Here is a 21781-nt window from a genome sequence, read left to right as displayed (position 1 = left end):
AAGCAGGCCAAAGCAGGCAACAGCAGAAAAAAGCAAGCCAGTCAAGACAGGCTGTAAGAAAGCGATGACTTCACCTGAACTCCTGTTGATAACACATGCATAACACCTGCAAAAGCGCTTTGTAAATACACATCACATTCCTTATGCCAATCTAAGTGTCTGTTACAGAGCTCTTGTTCTGGCAACACAAGTGTTATACACAGGAATTCAAGTGAAGTGTTAACTAACTAAAAGCTAAGTCGAATCAAATCTGTACTGAGTTGAGCCGAGTCTACCAGTAGCTGTGAGCCGCTTCTGCCTACAAAACAAATGTGCTGCCTTTTCATGTTGCTCATTCATGTAGTACAGCATCTGCTTAGCACCACTCAACCCCAACATCACCCTCCACACACACACACACACACACACACACACACACACACACACACACACACACACACACCGCACACACACACACACACACACACACACACACACACACACACACACACACACACACACACACACACACACACACACACACACACAGCACCACCCTGACAGCTATCAGGGATATAACAGGGGATGGGAGGGGGCTCCCATTTATTTCCAATGGAGATTTCTGTTTCTCCCATGAGTCTCCTGAGGGATGCATGGCTGATAATGAGTTGGAGAAGAACATCAAAGGGATTTGTTGTTGTTGTTGTTGTTGTTGTTGTTGTTTTTTACGCACAGATTTCCGCACAACCATTCACTTCCAATGGAGCTTCCTGTTCTGCTGCTTTTCCCCACTGCTGCTATTTCCTGGTGTACAATATATAATATACTATCATTATGCAATATATTATATATAATACAAGATATACTAGCATTACACAATATATACTATCATTATGCAATATATAATACAAGATATACTAGCATTACACAATATATACTATCATTATGCAATATATAATACAAGATATACTAGCATTAAACAATATATACTATCATTATGCAATATATAATACAAGATATACTAGCATTAAACAATATATACTATCATTATGCAATATATAATACAAGATATACTAGCATACAATATATACTATTATTACACAATATATAATATCATTATACAATAATAATACAATATATACTATCATTACACAATATGTAGTAAAATATATACTATCAGTATACAATATATATGATCATTACACAATATATAATAGAAATATATACTATCATTACACAATATATAATACAATATATACTATAATTATACAATAATATGTATATACCATCATTATACAAAATATAATTCACTATATATCATTTACATTTATATTGAAATTCTTTATTCGGAATAACCCCTTGAGATGTAGCATCTCGTTTTCGAGGAGCTCCTAACACAATACAATGTATGTACATTTTCAGAAGAAAAAAAACACACAAAAAACATTGGACAACAACAACAAAATCAACTAAGAAATAACATTACAAAATAAGTAAACCAACATACGAGATCACAACATAAACAGGACAAACAAAACACAAATCAAGCAAGGATAGGAATGGATCGTTACTTCGTAAGAGATAAGTAATGAAAGTCATGATAGTATGCAGTATATAAATGATCAATTAAAAATTATAAACTAAAAACATGTACATGTAATTTGAAAGTAAGAAGACAGCGCATTTTTTTTATAAATAAAAAGATGAGATGGAACGAGTATTTGCAGGTAAGTTATTCCAATCAGAAGGGGCTTTGAACAAAAAGGCTTTCTTGGCTGTTGCTTTTGAGAGTGTTGAAAGTGTAGGTATGGAAAAATAGAGTTGGCTAGAATGCCTTAAATAATAATTGGAAGAATATGGAGTCAAGTATTGTTTTAGATATTGCGGATAATTAAGATGAATACATTTAAAAATGTATTGTAACCAGTGGCGCTGTCTTCTTACAGTGGGAGAGGGCAAATTCAGTGTTTCATACATTAGACAGTGATGAGTTGTAAAAGGGCATCCAAGAGCAAATCTGCATAATTAGTTGTAAACTGTATTGAGAGGAATGAGATTTGTTTTGGATGCAACCTGGTAGACAATATCTGCATAATCCATCAATGGCAAAATCAGTTGAATTACAAGCTTCTTTCTAACAGAAAAAGTTAAGCAGTTTCTGGAGCGGTAGAGAATACCCACACAAGTTCTGTACGACAAGTCATCAGGAAGGGCACAACTCTATCAACTGAGTAACAATGTTCATCAAAGTGTTGAGTGCTACAGTGTAGGTTAGTTTATCATCATACAATATATAATACGATATAGTATATAATACATAATATAATATCCTGCTTTGTCCTAATGCTAGGCAGGTCAGATACTGTAGCATAACACCTCAGCTTCTCCATGACATTGTGAAATATCAATCAATCAGTTGTGCAATACCAAACGTGTGTGTGTGTGTGACGTGTGTGTGTGTGCGTGCGTGCGTGCGTGCGTGCGTGCGTCTGTGTGTTCTCACATGCACGACAAGCTTCATGTATCACTAGTAAATCCTACAGTACGCTCTTTATAGTAGTTGATCTCTTTGTGCCCGGATCCATTAGGGTTTCACCCGTAAACACTGCTGTGTTACTTACTGATGATGGAACACACACACACACACACATGCACACACACACACACAGACACACACACACACACACAAGGTAATTATCTCCCCCCTCTAATAGAAGTTAGCTCTCAGTCACAACTGAGAGAACGCTGCTTAACCACCACCACTACGGGCTGCCTGCTTCTGTCTCTCTGCTGTTTGTGAAACTGGATATAACCAAACATGGCAACCCCACGTCGCCATCAGCCAAAAAAAATAAAAACAGCACATCAAACTAGGGATGCACGATATTGATTTTTTGACACCGATATCGATACCGATAACTTTATGCTCCTCAAGCCGATAACCGATACCAATAACCAATATTTATTGTATTATAATTTTTTTTTTAATGTATAATATATATATATATATTTTTTTTTTATCAATTTTTTTTTTTTAGTATTTATAAGCTCCGACGTCATCGGTACTGCTATCGGTACTCGAGAAATTATGGAGTTTTTTTTTTTAGGAATTTAAACGTCGCAAACTAATCTTGTTGGCCGTTGTCTATATCTCTCCTGCCTCTGTGTCTCTGCCTGCGCGGGGAGCGGGCTGTGCTGTGCTCTCTCCTCTCTTCCCCTCCCACACACACACACACACTCACTCACACACACACACACACACACTCACTCACACACACACACACACGGGTGCTGCGCTGCCGAGTACAGACAGCTCTGCTCTCATAATGGCGGACAGAACGAAACGTTCAAAAGTCTGGGTCTATTTTACTAAAGTCGATGCTGACAACGCTCGTTGCCACAAGTGCAACAAGACATTTGCCAGTAATGTATAAGCGCTGGTACTTGTCAATGTGGCTGGCGGGGAGATAACGTTAGCTCCGAGTAGAGTAATGGCTGACAATCCGGAGGTAAATAAACGAACGAGAGCTTCTGATTGGTGGTAAGAAGAAGAGGTGGGTGCAAGCGGTGGGACATAATTGGCAGATCGACTGTCTGTCTCCGAATGTAACGTGACTACGTCACAGCCAAGAAAGGGAGCGCTGGATTTGTGAAAAACTCCCTGTTCCTAAACCACACGCTATCAGTTTTACCACAGTACTGGCAAAACGGGAGGAGGCTATAATAAAAACAAGCGCCCTTCATCCAAATCCACCCACACCGGATTTCTTTTAACCAAAAAATTTATTATATGTTATCGGAGCTATCAATAACGTTATCGGGTTTATCGGGATGACGTCATAATTGCTGATATCGGCCCGATAATTATCGTGCATCCCTACATCAAACAACACTGTCTCCCAGAGGAAGTCTGTGCTCTGCTGGGCCTGGATGTAGACTGGATGTAGACTGGATGTAGACTGAATATAGACTGGATGTAGACTGGATGTAGACTGGATGTAGACTGGATGTAGACTGGATGTAGACTGAATATAGACTGGATGTAGACTGGATGTAGACTGGATGTAGACTCGATGTAGACTGGATATAGACTGGATGTAGTCTGGATGTAGACTGAATATAGACTGGATGTAGACTGGATGTAGACTGGATGTAGACTGGATGTAGACTGGATGTAGACTGGATGTAGACTGGATGTAGACTGGATATAGACTGGATATAGACTGGATATAGACTGGATATAGACTGGATGTAGACTGGATGTAGACTGGCTATAGACTGGATGTAGACTGGATGTAGACTGGATATAAACTGGATGTAGACTGGATATAGACTGGATGTAGACTGGATGTAGACTGGATATAGACTGGATGTAGACTGGATGTAGACTGGATGTAGACTGGATATAGACTGGATATAGACTGGATGTAGACTGGATATAGACTGGATGTAGACTGGATGTAGACTGAATGTAGACTGGATGTAGACTGGATGTAGACTGGATGTAGACTGGATGTAGACTGGATGTAGACTGGATGTAGACTGGATGTAGACTGGATGTAGACTGGATGCAGACTGGATATAGACTGAATATAGACTGGATGTAGACTGGATGTAGACTGGATGTAGACTGAATATAGACTGGATGTAGACTGGATGTAGACTGGATGTAGACTGGATGTAGACTGAATATAGACTGGATGTAGACTGGATGTAGACTGGATGTAGACTGGATGTAGACTGGATGTAGACTGGATGCAGACTGGATATAGACTGGATGTAGACTGGATGTAGACTGGATGTAGACTGGATGTAGACTGGATGTAGACTGGATGCAGACTGGATATAGACTGAATATAGACTGGATGTAGACTGGATGTAGACTGGATGTAGACTGAATATAGACTGGATGTAGACTGGATGTAGACTGGATGTAGACTGGATGTAGACTGAATATAGACTGGATGTAGACTGGATGTAGACTGGATGTAGACTGGATGTAGACTGGATGTAGACTGGATGTAGACTGGATGCAGACTGGATATAGACTGAATATAGACTGGATGTAGACTGGATGTAGACTGGATGTAGACTGAATATAGACTGGATGTAGACTGGATGTAGACTGGATGTAGACTGGATGTAGACTGGATGTAGACTGGATGTAGACTGGATGTAGACTGGATGTAGACTGGATGTAGACTGAATATAGACTGGATGTAGACTGGATGCAGACTGGATGTAGACTGGATGTAGACTGGATGTAGACTGGATGCAGACTGGATGTAGACTGGATGTAGACTGGATGTAGACTGGATGTAGACTGGATGCAGACTGGATGTAGACTGGATGTAGACTGGATGTAGACTGGATGTAGACTGGATGCAGACTGGATGTAGACTGGATGTAGACTGGATGTAGACTGGATGTAGACTGGATGCAGACTGGATGTAGATTGGATGTAGACTGGATGCAGACTGGATGTAGACTGGATGTAGACTGGATGTAGACTGGATGTAGACTGGATGTAGACTGGATGTAGACTGGATGTAGACTGGATGTAGACTGGATGTAGACTGGATGTAGACTGAATATAGACTGGATGTAGACTGGATGTAGACTGGATGTAGACTGGATGTAGACTGGATGCAGACTGGATGTAGACTGGATGTAGACTGGATGTAGACTGGATGTAGACTGGATGTAGACTGGATGTAGACTGGATGTAGACTGTCCTTCAGGGTCGCGATCTGATTCACTTTCAATTCAGTCGATTCATAATTTAAACAGGTATTGCCGTTTACTTGCTGATGATGGAAAATTCATTCTCCAGGTAATTTGTCAGTGGGTTGGATAGTACGACCTTTTTTAATGACAACGGTTTTTCAATATTTACATTTTTAAAGAATTTACACTCCTTGGATTAATTTAATTGGAAGTTGAATTGATCCCAACTGTGGTTTCCTTAAGACCTTAATGACCGATATTCATATTACAAGATTGAGTTGCTATACGTTAAGTAAGGGATAATGTATAGAGTCATAATGTATAGCTACGAGGTCATTGTCGCAAAATAATTTACCGACGCGTAGTTTAAAATACCGAGCCGCTTCGGCGAGGTGTTTTAAACGTCAGTGAAGGTCAATTATTTTGCGACAATGACGAGTAAAGCTATACATTATCCCGCTTATTACATGGCTAACTTACTAACAATATACCTAATTCATTTGACAAATCGCAGTTGTTCTGTGGCTCTGTCAGCCCAAATAAAGTGATTATTATTATCGCGGGCAGCCTCTGTTCTGGCTCCGCTGTAATCTACACACACTCCGCTGTCAGTGCAGCCGCGGCAGGTGTTCTCTGATTTGCTGCACTGATGTGGGACATTATCCCGCTTATTACATGGCTAACTTACTAACAATATACCTAATTCATTTTACATCGACTCGCAACACTGGTTCTGGCTGCGTTCTGGCTCCGCTCGTCGCTCCGCCCCCTGTCATCGCCGGCAGCAGAACACCAGCAGTGTCTAATTGCACTGAAACAGTGTGTGTCAGTGGGCTTGATTGCGAACAGCTGCGCACTGCGGTCATTATTGTCCCACAGCGGTCATTATTGAAAAATAATGACCGCTGTCGGGGGGCTATTGACCAATCACAAGCAAGCATTTCGGCGAATGTGAAAACGCCATGTAATAAGCACTAATTAATTAATACAGTATAAGTTCACGCTTATTGTCTTGTGTGTAAAAATGTATCACATAAAAGACTATAGACTATAGAAGGGAATCTAGATGAAAACACAAATCCAACCGGTAAGCCTAAAATAAATTAAATGTAATACAAATATTTGTGTATAAAGTCCCTTGTTGCTGCTTCCACCAGCCTTGATCTCAGGATGGGTAGGCTGCCCTCTAGTGTTGGAACAAGAGAACAAAGAAAATCACACAATCAATCAATAAAGCTTTATTTACATAGCATATTATTATTTCATGGAGAGTTGCAATGCCTGTTACAAAAATAAGTAACTAGAAATGAAAAATAATACAACCTTAAAAGACACAATAAATGGGAGGGAAAACATATACATTTATAGATTTTCCCATTGACACTAATGTATTTAGAATCAGAAGAAAATGCAGAAGTGGAGCTCTTGGGTTTCTGTAGGGAGATATAGCTGATGGAGTCGCACGTAGTGCTGCCTTGAGCTTATATACAGTATATATATATATATATATATATATATATATATATATATATATTCCTGCATTCATAGTCTTCACTGATGTGTGTTCGGCCATCCTTTCCTAACCTACTGACTGGGAGGTCGTGCTGCTTGCCGGTTCTCTGCCTGTGAGACCAAAGATGTGCTTCAGCGCTTGGTGACCTCCTCCGTCCAGGCTGTCAAATGGCTTCTGTGATGAAAAGTTCTCTCTCTCTCTCTCTCTCTCTCTCTCTCTCTCTCTCTCTCTCTCTCTCTCTCTCTCTCTCTCTCTCTCTCTCTCTCTCTCTCTCTCTCCCACTCTCCCTCTCCAGGTTCTCTCACTCTCTGATGATGGGCCCTTCAGGGATGCACCCCACAGGGATCCCCCACCCTGCCATAGTGCCCCCTTCAGGCAAACACCAACACCAGGAGCATGACCATTATGACAGGGGCATGTATGTGTAAGTATCCTCCCACTCCTTTGTCTTTCTTGGCTCTCTGTTATTTTCAGTTAAAGGGGAATACCACCCATTTTCTTCCTGTGCCCCTGGACAGTCCAGTCAGTGTTTGTGAACGCTCTCTCCTAGAGCTACAAGTCAGAGAGGGAAGAACCCTCCGATCGGTGATGTAACTGATGTAAAATCCACTCCATAGACAATGAACGGCGGCTCTGACTTTATGAGGCTATGAAATGTGTGTGTCACTGAGCACGGTGCACTCTGACCTCACTGAGCACGGTGCACTCTGACCTCACTCTGACCTCACTGAGCACGGTGCACTCTGACCTCACTCTGACCTCACTGAGCACGGTGCACTCTGACCTCACTCTGACCTCACTGAGCACGGTGCACTCTGACCTCACTCTGACCTCACTGAGCACGGTGCACTCTGACCTCACTGAGCACGGTGCACTCTGACCTCACTCTGACCTCACTCTGACCTCACTCTGACCTCACTCTGACCTCACTGAGCACGGTGCACTCTGACCTCACTCTGACCTCACTGAGCACGGTGCACTCTGACCTCACTCTGACCTCACTGAGCACGGTGCACTCTGACCTCACTGAGCACGGTGCACTCTGACCTCACTGAGCACGGTGCACTCTGACCTCACTGAGCACGGTGCACTCTGACCTCACTGAGCACGGTGCACTCTGACCTCACTCTGACCTCACTGAGCACGGTGCACTCTGACCTCACTGAGCACGGTGCACTCTGACCTCACTGAGCACGGTGCACTCTGACCTCACTGAGCACGGTGCACTCTGACCTCACTGAGCACGGTGCACTCTGACCTCACTCTGACCTCACTCTGACCTCACTGAGCACGGTGCACTCTGACCTCACTCTGACCTCACTCTGACCTCACTGAGCACGGTGCACTCTGACCTCACTGTGACCTCACTGAGCACGGTGCACTCTGACCTCACTCTGACCTCACTGAGCACGGTGCACTCTGAGTGAGAGAATACATACATGAAGGGTATAAATGTAAACATTGTGTAAATGAAGAATGCAGTCCTTCCTCTTCTCCTCATATTCACGGTGATCTGTGTTTGACCCTCCTGCCCCTGCAGGAAACCCCACCAGGAGGCCAAACGGGAGAAGGAGCCGAAGAAGCCGGTGATCAAGAAGCCTCTGAACGCCTTCATGCTGTACATGAAGGAGATGAGGGCAAAGGTCATCGCCGAGTGCACCCTGAAGGAGAGCGCTGCCATCAACCAGATCCTGGGCCGCAGGGTGAGAGCACGGGCCTGGGGCTGGGGATGGAGAACCGGTTCTAACACGATCGGTTCTAATGCGGTCGGTTCTAACGCGGTCGGTTCTAACGTGGTCGGTTCTCACGCGGTCGGTTCTAACGCCGTCGGTTCTAACCCAGACGCTGCACTGATTCCGGTGCCTCGTTTCATTCTGTTGTCCTTTTTGGGGTCACAGCTGATCATCCGTGCCAACACATGTATTCACACACAGCTGATCATCCGTGCCAACACATGTATTCACACACACCTGATCATCCGTGCCAACACATGTATTCACACACACCTGGTCATCCGTGCCAACACATGTATTCACACACACCTGATCATCCGTGCCAACACATGTATTCACACACACCTGGTCATCCGTGCCAACACATGTATTCACACACACCTGGTCATCCGTGCCAACACATGTATTCACACACACCTGGTCATCCGTGCCAACACATGTATTCACACACACCTGGTCATCCGTGCCAACACATGTATTCACACACAGGCGCGCCACATTTTGGATCACGGATTGGGCCTGAAACGTGAAAATCTGCAAACAGGAATTATGCTTTGTTCTTTTCGAGTATTTTTTTTACCTGCAGCAGCAGAAGGATAACGCACACACACAATCATTGTCAACTCAAAGTAAGCTAAACTAAACCATCAGATCAATGCAATGTTTGTGAATAACAGTATGTGTGTGTGTGTGTGTGTGTGTGTGTGTGTGTGTGTGTGTGTGTGTGTGTGTGTGTGTGCGTGTGCATGTGCGTGTGCGTGTGTGTGTGTGTGTGTGTTGGCGTGCGTCCCCCTCCAGTGGCATGCACTGACCCGTGAGGAGCAGGCTAAGTACTATGAACTGGCCAGGAAGGAGAGACAGCTCCACATGCAGCTCTACCCCAGCTGGTCAGCCAGGGACAACTATGTAAGCACCACCACTTCCTGCATCCCCTCCTCTTTCTGCTGCTGCTCCTCCTCCTCCTCATCCTCCTCCTCCTCCACCTCCTCCTCCTCCTCCTCCTCCTCCTCCTCCTGCGCTTCCTCTCCACCTATAGAGCTTTTCATGAACAGTGTATGTAGGTGATAGGAAATACACTGGGGCCCAAGCTGTTTCCATAGCAACGGAATTATTTTTTGAAAGGGTTGATAGCTTGAAAGCTTTTCCTTTTTTTGAAGCTATATCAAAGCTGAACTATGGAACTTTTTCATAAAAGAAACATCTTCTTTAGCATGCCAATTGACAGACATTGACATTGCCCAGACAATATCTTCTGTTTGGGAACGACCAGCGACCAGTGCCGCAAAATCTGTCTCATTCCTGGCACATAAAGATGTGTGAACGACACCAATGTAAAACAGTGTCCAAAGAAGAGATGCGTTTCTTTTTGTTGCCGTTTTCTTTTATCCACCAGGTTGGTGCAGTTACTTCTCACGGCCACAGGGTGGCAGTCCTCCTTAAACACTGTGTCATCAGGAACTGGTTTCCCTTTCCCTTGATTGGTGCTAATATGTACTATATTAATATGTATATGTACCCCTAGAGAGATTCAGTAAGTAGACCATACTAACACTGGATATAGACTGGATGTAGACTGGATGTAGACTGGATGTACATTCCAGAGATGACAAGGCATACGATCTCTGTCGGGATGGTGTGAAAGGCCGTGGGAAGTACATCTTTAGCGTTTTCTGTTTATCTGACACTTTCCTAATTATATAGCATGCATACAGAATGTTTCATTTTGCTTTGCATCAAATGACATGTTCTTGTGAGTCTGAATGTCTTGTGGCTGTGTGGCTGCAGGGCTGGCTGGGCTGAACCGCATAAAGGAATTACAGTCACTACGAGGCCACTCCATGTGGAATAATTTGACCAGATTATTCACAACAACTTGATTAAGGATAGAGTTTACTGACAGAATGACATGTCGCAACACGGAGAGACTTAGAGTAAATGGCTTAAATCTCTGTAGAATGGCGAGCTAACAAAGTATTTATAGTGTTGAGACAAAACAAGTGGAGAATTGATATACATAATGTGAATGATTGAATTATAGATATGATCATATCTTATAGATATGATACAGAGAAATTGCAGTTCTTTTGATCTATTTTTGGTAATACAGTTGTGCTAGTGACACGTCTTTCGAAATATTATTTTCTCATCTCTTTTTTCCATCACAAAATCTTTATTATATCGCTGCAATGTGCAATCGTTATGTATACTGGGTTAAATAATAAGATATATGAACGTAGGTATTATATCATTGACGACAGTGTTGTATAAATGCATACCTTTGCATGGATCCATGACGGTATACATTAAAATATGATATACCTCACAGACCTATAGGAATGTGTTGCAAAGTGAGACCTCAGGGTGGAGGCTGGCCTGTTTGTTATAGATGTTTCTAAAGGAATACCTTGATATTTAGAGTTCTTGTCTGATATTGTTCCTCATAGACACCTGTGGTTACACTGTGGTTCTCAAATTATGTCTGTGTCAAAGATGCCCAAATCAATGTTAAGATATTATTTTGTCCAGAATTCCATAACTCTAATGTAGGCGAGGTGTTGTAAACGCAGTTAAGGTCAATTATTTTGCGACAATGACCGAGTATAGCTATACATTATCCCGCTTATTACAGGGCTAACTTACTAACAATATACGTAATTCATTTTACACCATCGACAAGACGAGATCAAATGCAGGCGCGGTTGTTCTGTTGCTGAACAACTATGACTCTGGCGTCGGCAGGTGTGTGCTTGATTGCACCCGATGCAGTGCAGCTGTGCATGGTATAATGCTGCGAGGCGTTGCCCCTAGCAGCGGTCATTATTATTGCGCGTTGCCCTTAGCAGCAGTGAATTATCGAGAAATAATTGACCGCTGCTAGGGGCAACCGTGCGCTATTGACCAATCACAATCAAGCATTTTGGCGAATTTTAAAACGCCATGTAATAAGTGGAAATAACAGTGTTATGTGGAAATGTGTTGAGAGTGAAACCTCATTCATTCATTCTAAAAAAAATTTGATCCACTTTTTTCTCCCATTTTCTATATTTTCTCCCATCCCAATTTCGTATCATCCAATTCAACCCTCCCCTGTCACGGACGCTGTTTCTTGCCTCCCACAAGCCGGCTGCAATGTGGACTAAGTCATACATAGCACAAGTCCCCTCCGGTACTTGAGGTAACAGCAGTCGCATCTTTTCACCTGCGCAGCTCGATCTCTTAGTGGCGAGGAGTAACGCGTGGGAGGCTCACGCTGCCCCCGACACTTCCTGATTCTACTGCGCAGGCGCACCAACCGACCTGTAGGAGTCGCTGTCCACAACGCCCGATCCCCACCCATCAGTTTCCCACCCCCTAATACGGCCAATGTGTATTAGTACGGACGACCAGCTAAACTGAAAGCAAATGTGGAGCGCTGGGCTCGAACTGACGAGCCCAGCGTCTCCAGCATTTCGTGGCGAGTGCCTTGCCCACTACGCCACGTAGCCGCCCTCATTCATTCTAAATTAAGCTATTCCTCTTTTTTTGCTGGGGATCCATTGGAACCCTCTCAAGGACCCCTGGGGGTCCCCACTTTGAGAACCACGTCTGCCACTACAGAAACCTTTTCACCACAGTGGGACAAGAGAAATATATCAGACCTGTATTTCAAAACGTCAAGGTGTCCCTGTTATAACACTTGAGTCACTTGTTTGACGCCGCATCCTGCAACCCTGCGAGAAGGGACACGTTTAGCATCTCGTGCTGAAACACAAGGAGACGCCGTCCTCCGTCCAAGTGCTCCCTGGGTATGTAAGTGTTGAAAGCATCGCTAGATGAACCAAGTTTGGAATAAAGAGTAAAGTCACCGTTTCGGTCCCGGACGTTCTTCAGGTACCACGTCCCAGACTGAAACATCTTTACTATTTTCCCGCTCTGTCTCTTACGCAGCCGTACGTATTTCAAAACGCTTTCTGTAGAATGTCCCATCCGACTCCTAAGAGGGAAGTAACGTCGTCCAGACTTTCTGATCAGGAGCTGGACAAAATCTACAGACTTGTGTAGTGTGTGAAATATGCCTAAGAGACTAGGTTTGCTCCACCGATGCACCCGATGACCTGAAGTTTGAACGCCCCCCCACACCCCCCCCAACAACAAGGTAGAGAAACAGATCAAATCAAATCAAATCAAATTTATTTGTAAGGCCTGACAACACACGTCTTCTTTAATTAAACAAGTCAAGAAGAAACATCACAATAAGTCAAGAACAAAACAAGAACACCATAAGGTCCACATTTTTTGAAATAAATGCAAAATAAATAGATGCAACACCCCCAGACATACCCCACACGAAGGTAAGGAAAAACTCACTAAAACCTAGCAATAGGAGGGGGTTAGAGAGTTCCCATGTTTGTAGTGGGCGGAGATGGAGCAATAAATACATGTAGTGAGCATATGCATACATGGTGACAGTAGAATCATAGTATATAAGAAAATTGTGAAATAGAGTAATAGATAGAACTATTGCAAGCGTATGGATACAGGATGAGATACAAGACAATAGCTCAGGGCCGTATGCCCCGTGGGGGCAGGAGAAGTCACTCAGAAGGTTCAGCACTGCAGGCCAGACAGAAGACGGTATGAAGCTGTTCCATGGGACCGGTTGAGACGTCCCAAGTTTCAAACAGGAAGTGAAGGTCCACACACACACACAACCGTGGGTTTCTCCTCTGAGCTCCGAACTCACACATACGCCCACCGACAGCACGCTTCAGAGCGCTGAAAGTTACAAGAGGAGAGAAGGTAGAACCACAGAGACGATGCTCTCAGGTTAGCCGAGGAGGTAGACAGTCGAGTGGAGGAGTTTAAGGTATCTGTGCCCACATCCTCCATCGCCACCCCAAATATGAGGCTTGATCTCGACATCATCACAGGCTTCATGACAACAGCCTTATCACTCTCACATCTCGGTCTAGAGCTGAAGATGGTTCTAGGAAGATGTGATCACGTTCAGACTTAAGACTACTATAACACCATTCACATCGCTTGAAATCAGCAACCAGGCTTCCTTCCCATTTTTACATGATGTTAGTTTATAAGTCTCACAGCCGACCCCTGTATTGTAGCTTGTCCATCGTCGGCCCGACCATAGCTTCATGCATTCAGTCTAGTCTGACGAAGACCCTTTCAGCTCAGAACATTGTCTTTCTAACTATATCATTTAAAAAGAAAATTACAATCAATGATCATATAGAATGGTAATGCCATCACACATCCTGTCACCTATTAGTCCTTGTAGATAATTCAATAAAGCATCACCATTCTATGTTCTCTGACCCTTTACGCTGTGGCGTTGGTGAACGGGGTGTAATTTGGGGATATATTAGTCCATGGTGAATATTGTGTGGATGCTCATTTGTTATCAAAACTAAGGTCTGGGGGATTTGTGTGTTTTCCCCCAGGGTAAGAAGAAGAGGAGAAAGAGGGAGAAGCAACAGGACTCCAACACAGGTAAACAAACTGACCATTCAGCAGCTCTTCCCTCTCTTAACCCTTTCAGGTGTACGTTGTTTTGGAATGTTTTCTCCCCGAACTCTTATCCTGGAATTCTACCAATCGGTAGATTTGAACAAGCAATTGTGACATCATCATTAGGGGGTCCCGCTCTCAAAATCCTAATCTCGTAACATGAGACCCATTATGATGATAATGTGTTTAACTTGTTAAAGCAACGTCCCAAGTTTCAAATCAAGCCACCCGATATCCGACTACAGCTCCTTGTGAAACAGCTTCATTGATTATTTATCTCAGGGCCTCAGCACCACAGGGTGAATTCTAGGGGTGCACCAATATATCGGTCGCGTATCGGTATCGGCCGATATGTGTCTTGTTGACTGCAATCGGCTTATCGGCCGATATTCTCTGTGAGGGCCTCTCCTCCTTTTTCAAGTTAAATTGTACCTGCAAGGGCACATACTCCAATAGAAATGGGTGACATATTGGAAATGTATATACGAACACAGCACCACTGATCTTTTGGGGTACCCTGGAGACCCAGTCAGTAGTCACCCTTGCTTATGGGTAGCAGATGGGAAGACACTATATGTCTTGTGTATGTACGTTTATGTTTATGTTTATTAGGATCACCATTAGTCACCAGTGATGAATAAACCTCTTGAATCTTGAGATACAGCTCATATCCTCTATATGGCTTATAGGACTCAAGACACTGATGTGTGTGCTCCCAGAACCACAAGCCACTTCCTGGGTTAAGTTCTCCATGGAAATCTACCCTTGTATGTTGTAGGACTTCCCTACAGATTGTAATACGGCCACTGTATGATTTAGGCTTGATCCCTACAGATTGTAATACGAGAACAGTCTCTGTGGCTCCATTGAATCCGCTGGCTATCATGAACCATTTGAACCGGAGTCTACAATCTTCTACTAACGGAGAATGAAATGCTTGGCTGTCCTCTCTCCGAATGTTTGCTCTCTCTTTCTCTCTCTCTCTCTCTCTCTCTCTTCTCTCTCTCTCTCTCTCTCTCTCTCTCTCTCTCTCTCTCTCTCTCTCTCTCTCTCTCTCTCTCTCAGTCTATGTCTTGTATGCGTGACTTTGTTTTACTGAGCTCTGTGTCTGTGTTGTCTGTGTTTGTTGATGTCCTACTGCACTGTAATTGGCTACTAACAGTTTGGTTTGACGGCTGTCTCAGATTGAACTTCTCCGTCGATGCTTCTGCCCTGACAAACTTGTCTCTCCTTTTCATTATTTTCCCCCTACGCTCCGGTCTCTCTCTCTCTCTCTTTTGCTCTCTCACTTTGTCTCGTCTATTTTCTCCCCTTTTTATTCTCTCTCTCCTTGTGTTTTCCCCTCTTTCCTCTCTCTATCTCTCTGCTCCTTCTCTCTCTTTCTCTCTCACTCCCCTCTCTCCTTTCTCTCTCTTCTCTCTCTTTCACTCCTCTCTCTCCCTCCTCCTCTCTCACTCCTTTCTCTCTAATTTCTCTCTCTCTCTCCTCTCTCACTCCTCTCTCTCCCTCCTCTCTCTCCTCTCTCTGTCTCACTCATCTCTCTCCTTTCTCTCCTTCTCTCTCCTCATTCTCTCCTCTCCCTCCTCCTCTCTCTCCCTCGTCCTCTCTCCTCTCTCTATCTCTCCTCTCTCTCCCTCCTCTCTCTCTCACTCCTCCATCCTCTCTCTCACTCCTTCTCTCCATCCTCCTCTCTCTCTCTCCCTCTCTCTCCTCCTCGTCTTCGCATGCTGTGCGTTGTGCTCAGACCCGGGTTCTCCTAAGAAATGCCGGGCTCGCTTCGGCCTCAACCAACAAACCGACTGGTGCGGTCCCTGCAGGTGTGTACCAGACCTCCCTCTCCCTCTCTCTCTCTCTCTCTCTCTCTCTCTCTCTCTCTCTCTCTCTCTCTCTCTCTCTCCTATCTCTCTCTCTCTTTCTCTCTCTCTTGCCGTGCTGCACCTCCACTACTGCACTCCTCCATCCATCCCTCCCTCCATCTACTCTGCATGCCCTCGTCGTACTAACACACTGCTCTGTGGCCCACAGTGCCCTCTGTTGGTGACACTGTGACTGGCAGGGGGGGGGGTTGATGGCACAGGTGGACTGGCTATGGGGAACTCATGTTATTTTTGAAGTCCTCAAGATGTAAAAAAAAAAAAAAAAAAAACATGATAACACTGTAAGACTGTAGAATGTGTGATGTCACAAGGGGACGGCACATACTGGAAACTGCACTTTCTTAAAGGGGCACTTCGCCGAAAAACAATGCTGATTTATTTTGCACACAATCTCACACACATCCAAAAAACGAAACGGTTTTGCATTAATTTAGTTTAATTTCATTCATTGAGAGTAAATTAGTTTGAATATGGCCACCAGTGATGTCATCGGGGACATTGAATCCTTGTATTGTGTCAATTACAGCTCCATGAAAAAGATAGGAGCCCCTATAAGACACGGTACTGCTCTGTTTACACACTCTCACAACACAAGGACTCAACATCACCGGTGGCGGTGGCCATATTCAAACTCATATCTAGATAACTTAAACTAAATGAATGTGTGCAAAACTGTTTAGAGCCTTGGGATATGTGTGAGATTATGTGCAAAATAAATCTGCATTGTTTTTCTGTGAAATGGCCCTTTAAATTTTGTCAAACATTTACTACTCAGAGCAGCAGACGTTCTCACCCTCAAAACCCAGGTGTAACATTACATGCTGCGTCGCCTCTGATGAATGAATGTTTGACTGCTAAGATGAAGAGATTAGGAGGCTCCAGGTTTATTAAAGGAAAATGATGCAAATGGAAGATCGGCTCAGCCTAGAAGATTGATCATCAATATGTCTTGATGGGGGGGGGGGGGGGGGGGGTAGGGGCGGTTCAGCTTCTGCATTTGGGGAACAACTAGAAAAGTGGAAATGTATATGCAATACATTAAAATACTGTCAGAAATTATTATTTGTGATGGCATGGCAACCCTCAAATCAGACATTCTATATTCAAATGAATGGGTGGTATCTATAAGCAAACAGAATGATAATGTAAATATCATCGCTGGTGGAAGAAAACCTTGTAACTCCATTAAAAAAAATTATAATAAATAAATAAATAAATAAATAAATAAAAAATTATAAATCAACTCAGTAGATCATCCTCCATGTGTGTGTGTGGTTTTACAAAGTTTAAACAATGGGAAAGCATTAAACCGATCATCTGTCTAAACCTCCTAACTCTATTCACCCTCAAATCTGTGTTCGTTTTTTTCATCTCCTGAAAAGTTGGGTTTTTTGAGTTACGAGGTTTTCTTCCGCCAGCGACGATATATAAAACAGTTATAGTTATTTGTACAATGCTACATAGATTATTTCAGAATTCATATATTTTATTCCTCTGGTCTAAGACGGTACAAGAATATTACTGAACAAGCAACTCTCTCCCAAATCCAAAAACTAGAGTGCTAAAACTCAAACTTATGACGTCATCAAGTATAAAGTCTAAAGCTTCTCCATAGACAATGAATTGGGAACGATTGTATAGATGTCATAGCAGCATGGGGGTCATACAGGTATGGGCAGGATAATAGCAAAAATACATAAATGTAGGTAATAGAATTGTATGTGAATATAAACATACGAGAGAATAAACAGTGTAAACAATATAAATAACTCTGAATATAAAAATATTAGAGAAATAAACTGTGTAAACAAAGGTGTAGCTAATGACAGTGGAGCAGTGGTGGTGGTGATGGTAACGTTCTCACCGCCTCAGTCAGCGGCTTCTATTCTTAGATCGCAGCAGCACAGCTCCTACTCTAGCTGCACACAGACACCAGAGAGCTGCTTCAGCAAAACATCTTCCCCCATCCTGCTGCACCGTAGAGACACCCCATCCTGCTGCACCGTAGAGACACCCCATCCTGCTGCACCGTAGAGACACCCCATCCTGCTGCACCGTAGAGACACCCCATCCTGCTGCACCGTAGAGACACCCCATCCTGCTGCACCGTAGAGACACCCCATCCTGCTGCACCGTAGAGACACCCCATCCTGCTGCACCGTAGAGACACCCCATCCTGCCACAATGTCTGCACCCGCTGTGACGTCATGGAAATGTGTGTGTGTGTGTGTGTGTGTCATTTCAGTTGGAGACAACAAAGACCAGTGAATGTGGCTAGAGCAAATCCTCACCACAGCAGCTTAACACACACACACACATGCATGTACATGCTCATTGTACATGCTCATACATGCTCACTGTACATGCTCATACATGCTCACTGTACATGCTCATACATGCTCACTGTACATGCTCATACATGCTGCTCATTGTACCTGCTCATACATGCTCATTGTACATGCTCAAATTATACATACACATACATATATAAATTACATACATACATACATACATACATACATACATACATACATACATACATACATACATACATACATACATACATACATACATACATACATACATACATACATACATACATACATACATACTAGGGGTGTAACGGTACACAGAAACCACGGTTCGGTACGTACCTCGGTTTTGAAGTCACGGTTCGGTACGGTTTTCGGTACAGTGGGGGAAAGTTTGGCTTTCCATGTTCCACTCAGGGGTGATGTAGTGTGCAGTAACTAATTGTACTTGTAGGGCTGTCAACGAATTTTTTATTTAATTTTTTGTATCCTCTCTTTCTCCGATTTGTCTCTGTTTTCTCCCCGTCCCAATTTAGTCGTTGTGCCAATTCCCCCCCTCCCCTACCTGGTTGTTGTGCGCATGTTCTCCTACTGGTCGGTACAAGGGAACCCTGAAGTCCACCGCACGCTTCCTCCGACACGCGCGGCGACAGCCAGTGACTCTTTTTTCACCTGGCAGCGAGTACTCTCATTGGTGAAGTGTAACGCGTGGGAGGTCACGCTGCCTTCATCAAGTCCTGCCTCCGCTGAGCAAGGGCCCAGACCTGACCTGTAGGCGTCGCTGTCCACAACGCCAGATTCCCACCCATGACTTGCCCTCCCCCTAACCCAGCCAAACGGGTTAGTATAGCGATCAGCCCAAGCCCCAAGCAGTGCTGACTCCGGGAGTCGAGACCGCAGCCTCTTGCATTGGTGACGAGCGCAATCTCCGCTACGCCACCTGACCGCCCCTGTCAACGAATATTCTATATTGAAATTAATAATCGATTTGTTAAAGAAAAAATAAAGAACAATTATTATATTAGATTGTGAAAAAAACAGCCCCCGGTGGGCGGTTGTTAGTGGTTAACATACCGTTGTATTCGTTCGGTACACAGCCGTACGGTTCAGTACGGTTCGGTACGGTTCAGTACGGATACGTGTACCTTTACACCCCTAATACATACATACATAATCATACATGTACATACATAACTACACACGCACACATACAGTACTACATACTCATTGCAGCTTTTGCACTTTGATTCTCATTCTCATCTCATGTGAATCTTCATTCAGGCAGGACGCCTTTTGATGGTGAACTCAGACATATTGTGATGTCTTTCTTTCTCTCATCTTTTCCTATCTTCCTCTCTCTCTCTCTCTCTCTCTCTCTCTCTCTCATTCTCTGTCTCTAAATATGGCCTAGTGTCTTTCCTTGTGGTTGAAGGAGTGAGTCGAGTCATATTCTGGTAATGATCACAGGATCCCTTAACAGCTTTGATGATTTATGTAGATCTATGCAAGAAGTCTGCTTTGTTTTTGGCGACACGCCTCATGAAACACAGTGATTTGCAGGCTTTCCTCCTGTAATTACCTTTAATGAATAGGTGAGAGAGAATTAGTCAAATGATGTCACAATAGACTTCAGATCTGTCTTATTGTATTGTTTTTTTTTAGGGATTGCACATTTACAATCAATATTTGTGAACCTGCACGACACCAGTGAACAGTGTCTGGTGAAGGTGTTGGGCAGCGAGGGGGCTTCTTTTCAAGACTATTACACTCCAGTAGAAACACAAGGTGGCTTCATGTGGGGAACAAACACTCTAAACAATGCTGTGGGCTCCACAAAATCAGTCTCCCATTCATTCATTGTACAGATTTTATATCGTGGTGACGTCACAAATTCCAGTCTTTAGTTCTTCGTTTTCCAGCCTTGGGAGAGTTGTGCACGTTCACAAATATTGATTTGAACACTCCTGTAGGAGTAACATATTTCAAGTGTTTAAAAAATTAAAAATGTATATATATATTTGTTTGTGTACAACATGGCATATTAACTGACGTGGATAATACTGGCATATTAACTGACATGGGTAATACTGTTATTGTTATATTAACTGACATGGGTAATACTGTTATTGTTATATTAACTGACATGGGTAATACTGTTATTGTTATATTAACTGACATGGGTACTACTGTTATTGTTATATTAATGACATGGGTAATACTGTTATTGTTATATGAACTGACATGGGTAATACTGTTATTGTTATATTAACTGACATGGGTAATACTGTTATTGTTATATTAACTGACATGGGTAATACTGTTACTGTTATATTAACTGACATGGGTAATACTGTTATTGTTATATTAATGACATGGGTAATACTGTTATTGTTATATTAACTGACATGGGTAATACTGTTATTGTTATATTAACTGACATGGGTAATACTGTTATTGTTATATTAATGACATGGGTAATACTGTTATATGAACTTGACAAATGGATGTATTTTCTAAGTAAACCAATGTGTCGCTTTACATCCACACTTTATTCACAGATAACTCTCTTGACTGTTCCTAGGAGAAAAAAGAAGTGCATTCGCTACCTTCAAGGAGGAGGCTGTTCCAGTCCAGCTTCTTCAGATGGAAGTGCTATAGACTCGCCGACCTCCCCCTCTCCCACCCATCACCACCCGCACCACCACCACCATCACCACCACACATCCCCTCCCCGCTCTCCCTCGCCCACCTCCCCCCCCCTCCTCCTCGTCACGCGCCCCCTTGCCCCTGCCCGCCAAGCGCACGCCCCCGGACCAGTCCGCCAGCAGCAAGCACGCACCCCTCCTTCGCCAACCCGCTGCGAGCAAACACGCCCACACGCGCCTCGAACTGTCCGTCAAACACACACACACCTCCCCGGGCGGGCCGGCGGCCACAGCACTCTCGGCCTCCAAGGCGGCGGGACTTTCTCTCAGAGTTTTGACGGAGTCTCAGTAATACAACCGTGTACTGTTGCACCAACACCACCAACACCGTCATCTCTCAAACCGCTCCCCAGCACCGTGGATCCAGACCAGCAAGCCTTCATTACGCCCACCTGCCTTCATACGCCACATTCATCTCCACCCCTGTCGC

General features: G+C 43.7%; 1 protein-coding gene across 1 annotated transcript in view; it reads left to right on the top strand.

Moving 5' to 3' along the window:
- tcf7 (transcription factor 7) overlaps nt 1-21436 on the top strand; it is a 115527-nt gene extending 94091 nt beyond the window's left edge. The window contains exons 6-10 of the mRNA XM_084320170.1: nt 7515-7643; nt 8760-8922; nt 9751-9858; nt 14391-14439; nt 21228-21436. Of these exons, the coding sequence (XP_084176296.1) occupies nt 7515-7643; nt 8760-8922; nt 9751-9858; nt 14391-14439; nt 21228-21304 (526 nt within the window). The 3' untranslated portion in view covers nt 21305-21436. The remainder of the gene's footprint in view (nt 1-7514; nt 7644-8759; nt 8923-9750; nt 9859-14390; nt 14440-21227) is intronic.
- Nucleotides 21437-21781: the final 345 nt, after the last annotated feature.

Source organism: Notolepis coatsorum (assembly GCF_963971535.1).
Source record: "Notolepis coatsorum genome assembly, chromosome: 8".
Lineage (NCBI taxonomy): Eukaryota > Metazoa > Chordata > Actinopteri > Aulopiformes > Paralepididae > Notolepis > Notolepis coatsorum.
The sequence above is the reverse complement of the archived record's forward strand: the minus strand, read 5'-3'. Positions and strand labels throughout refer to the sequence as shown.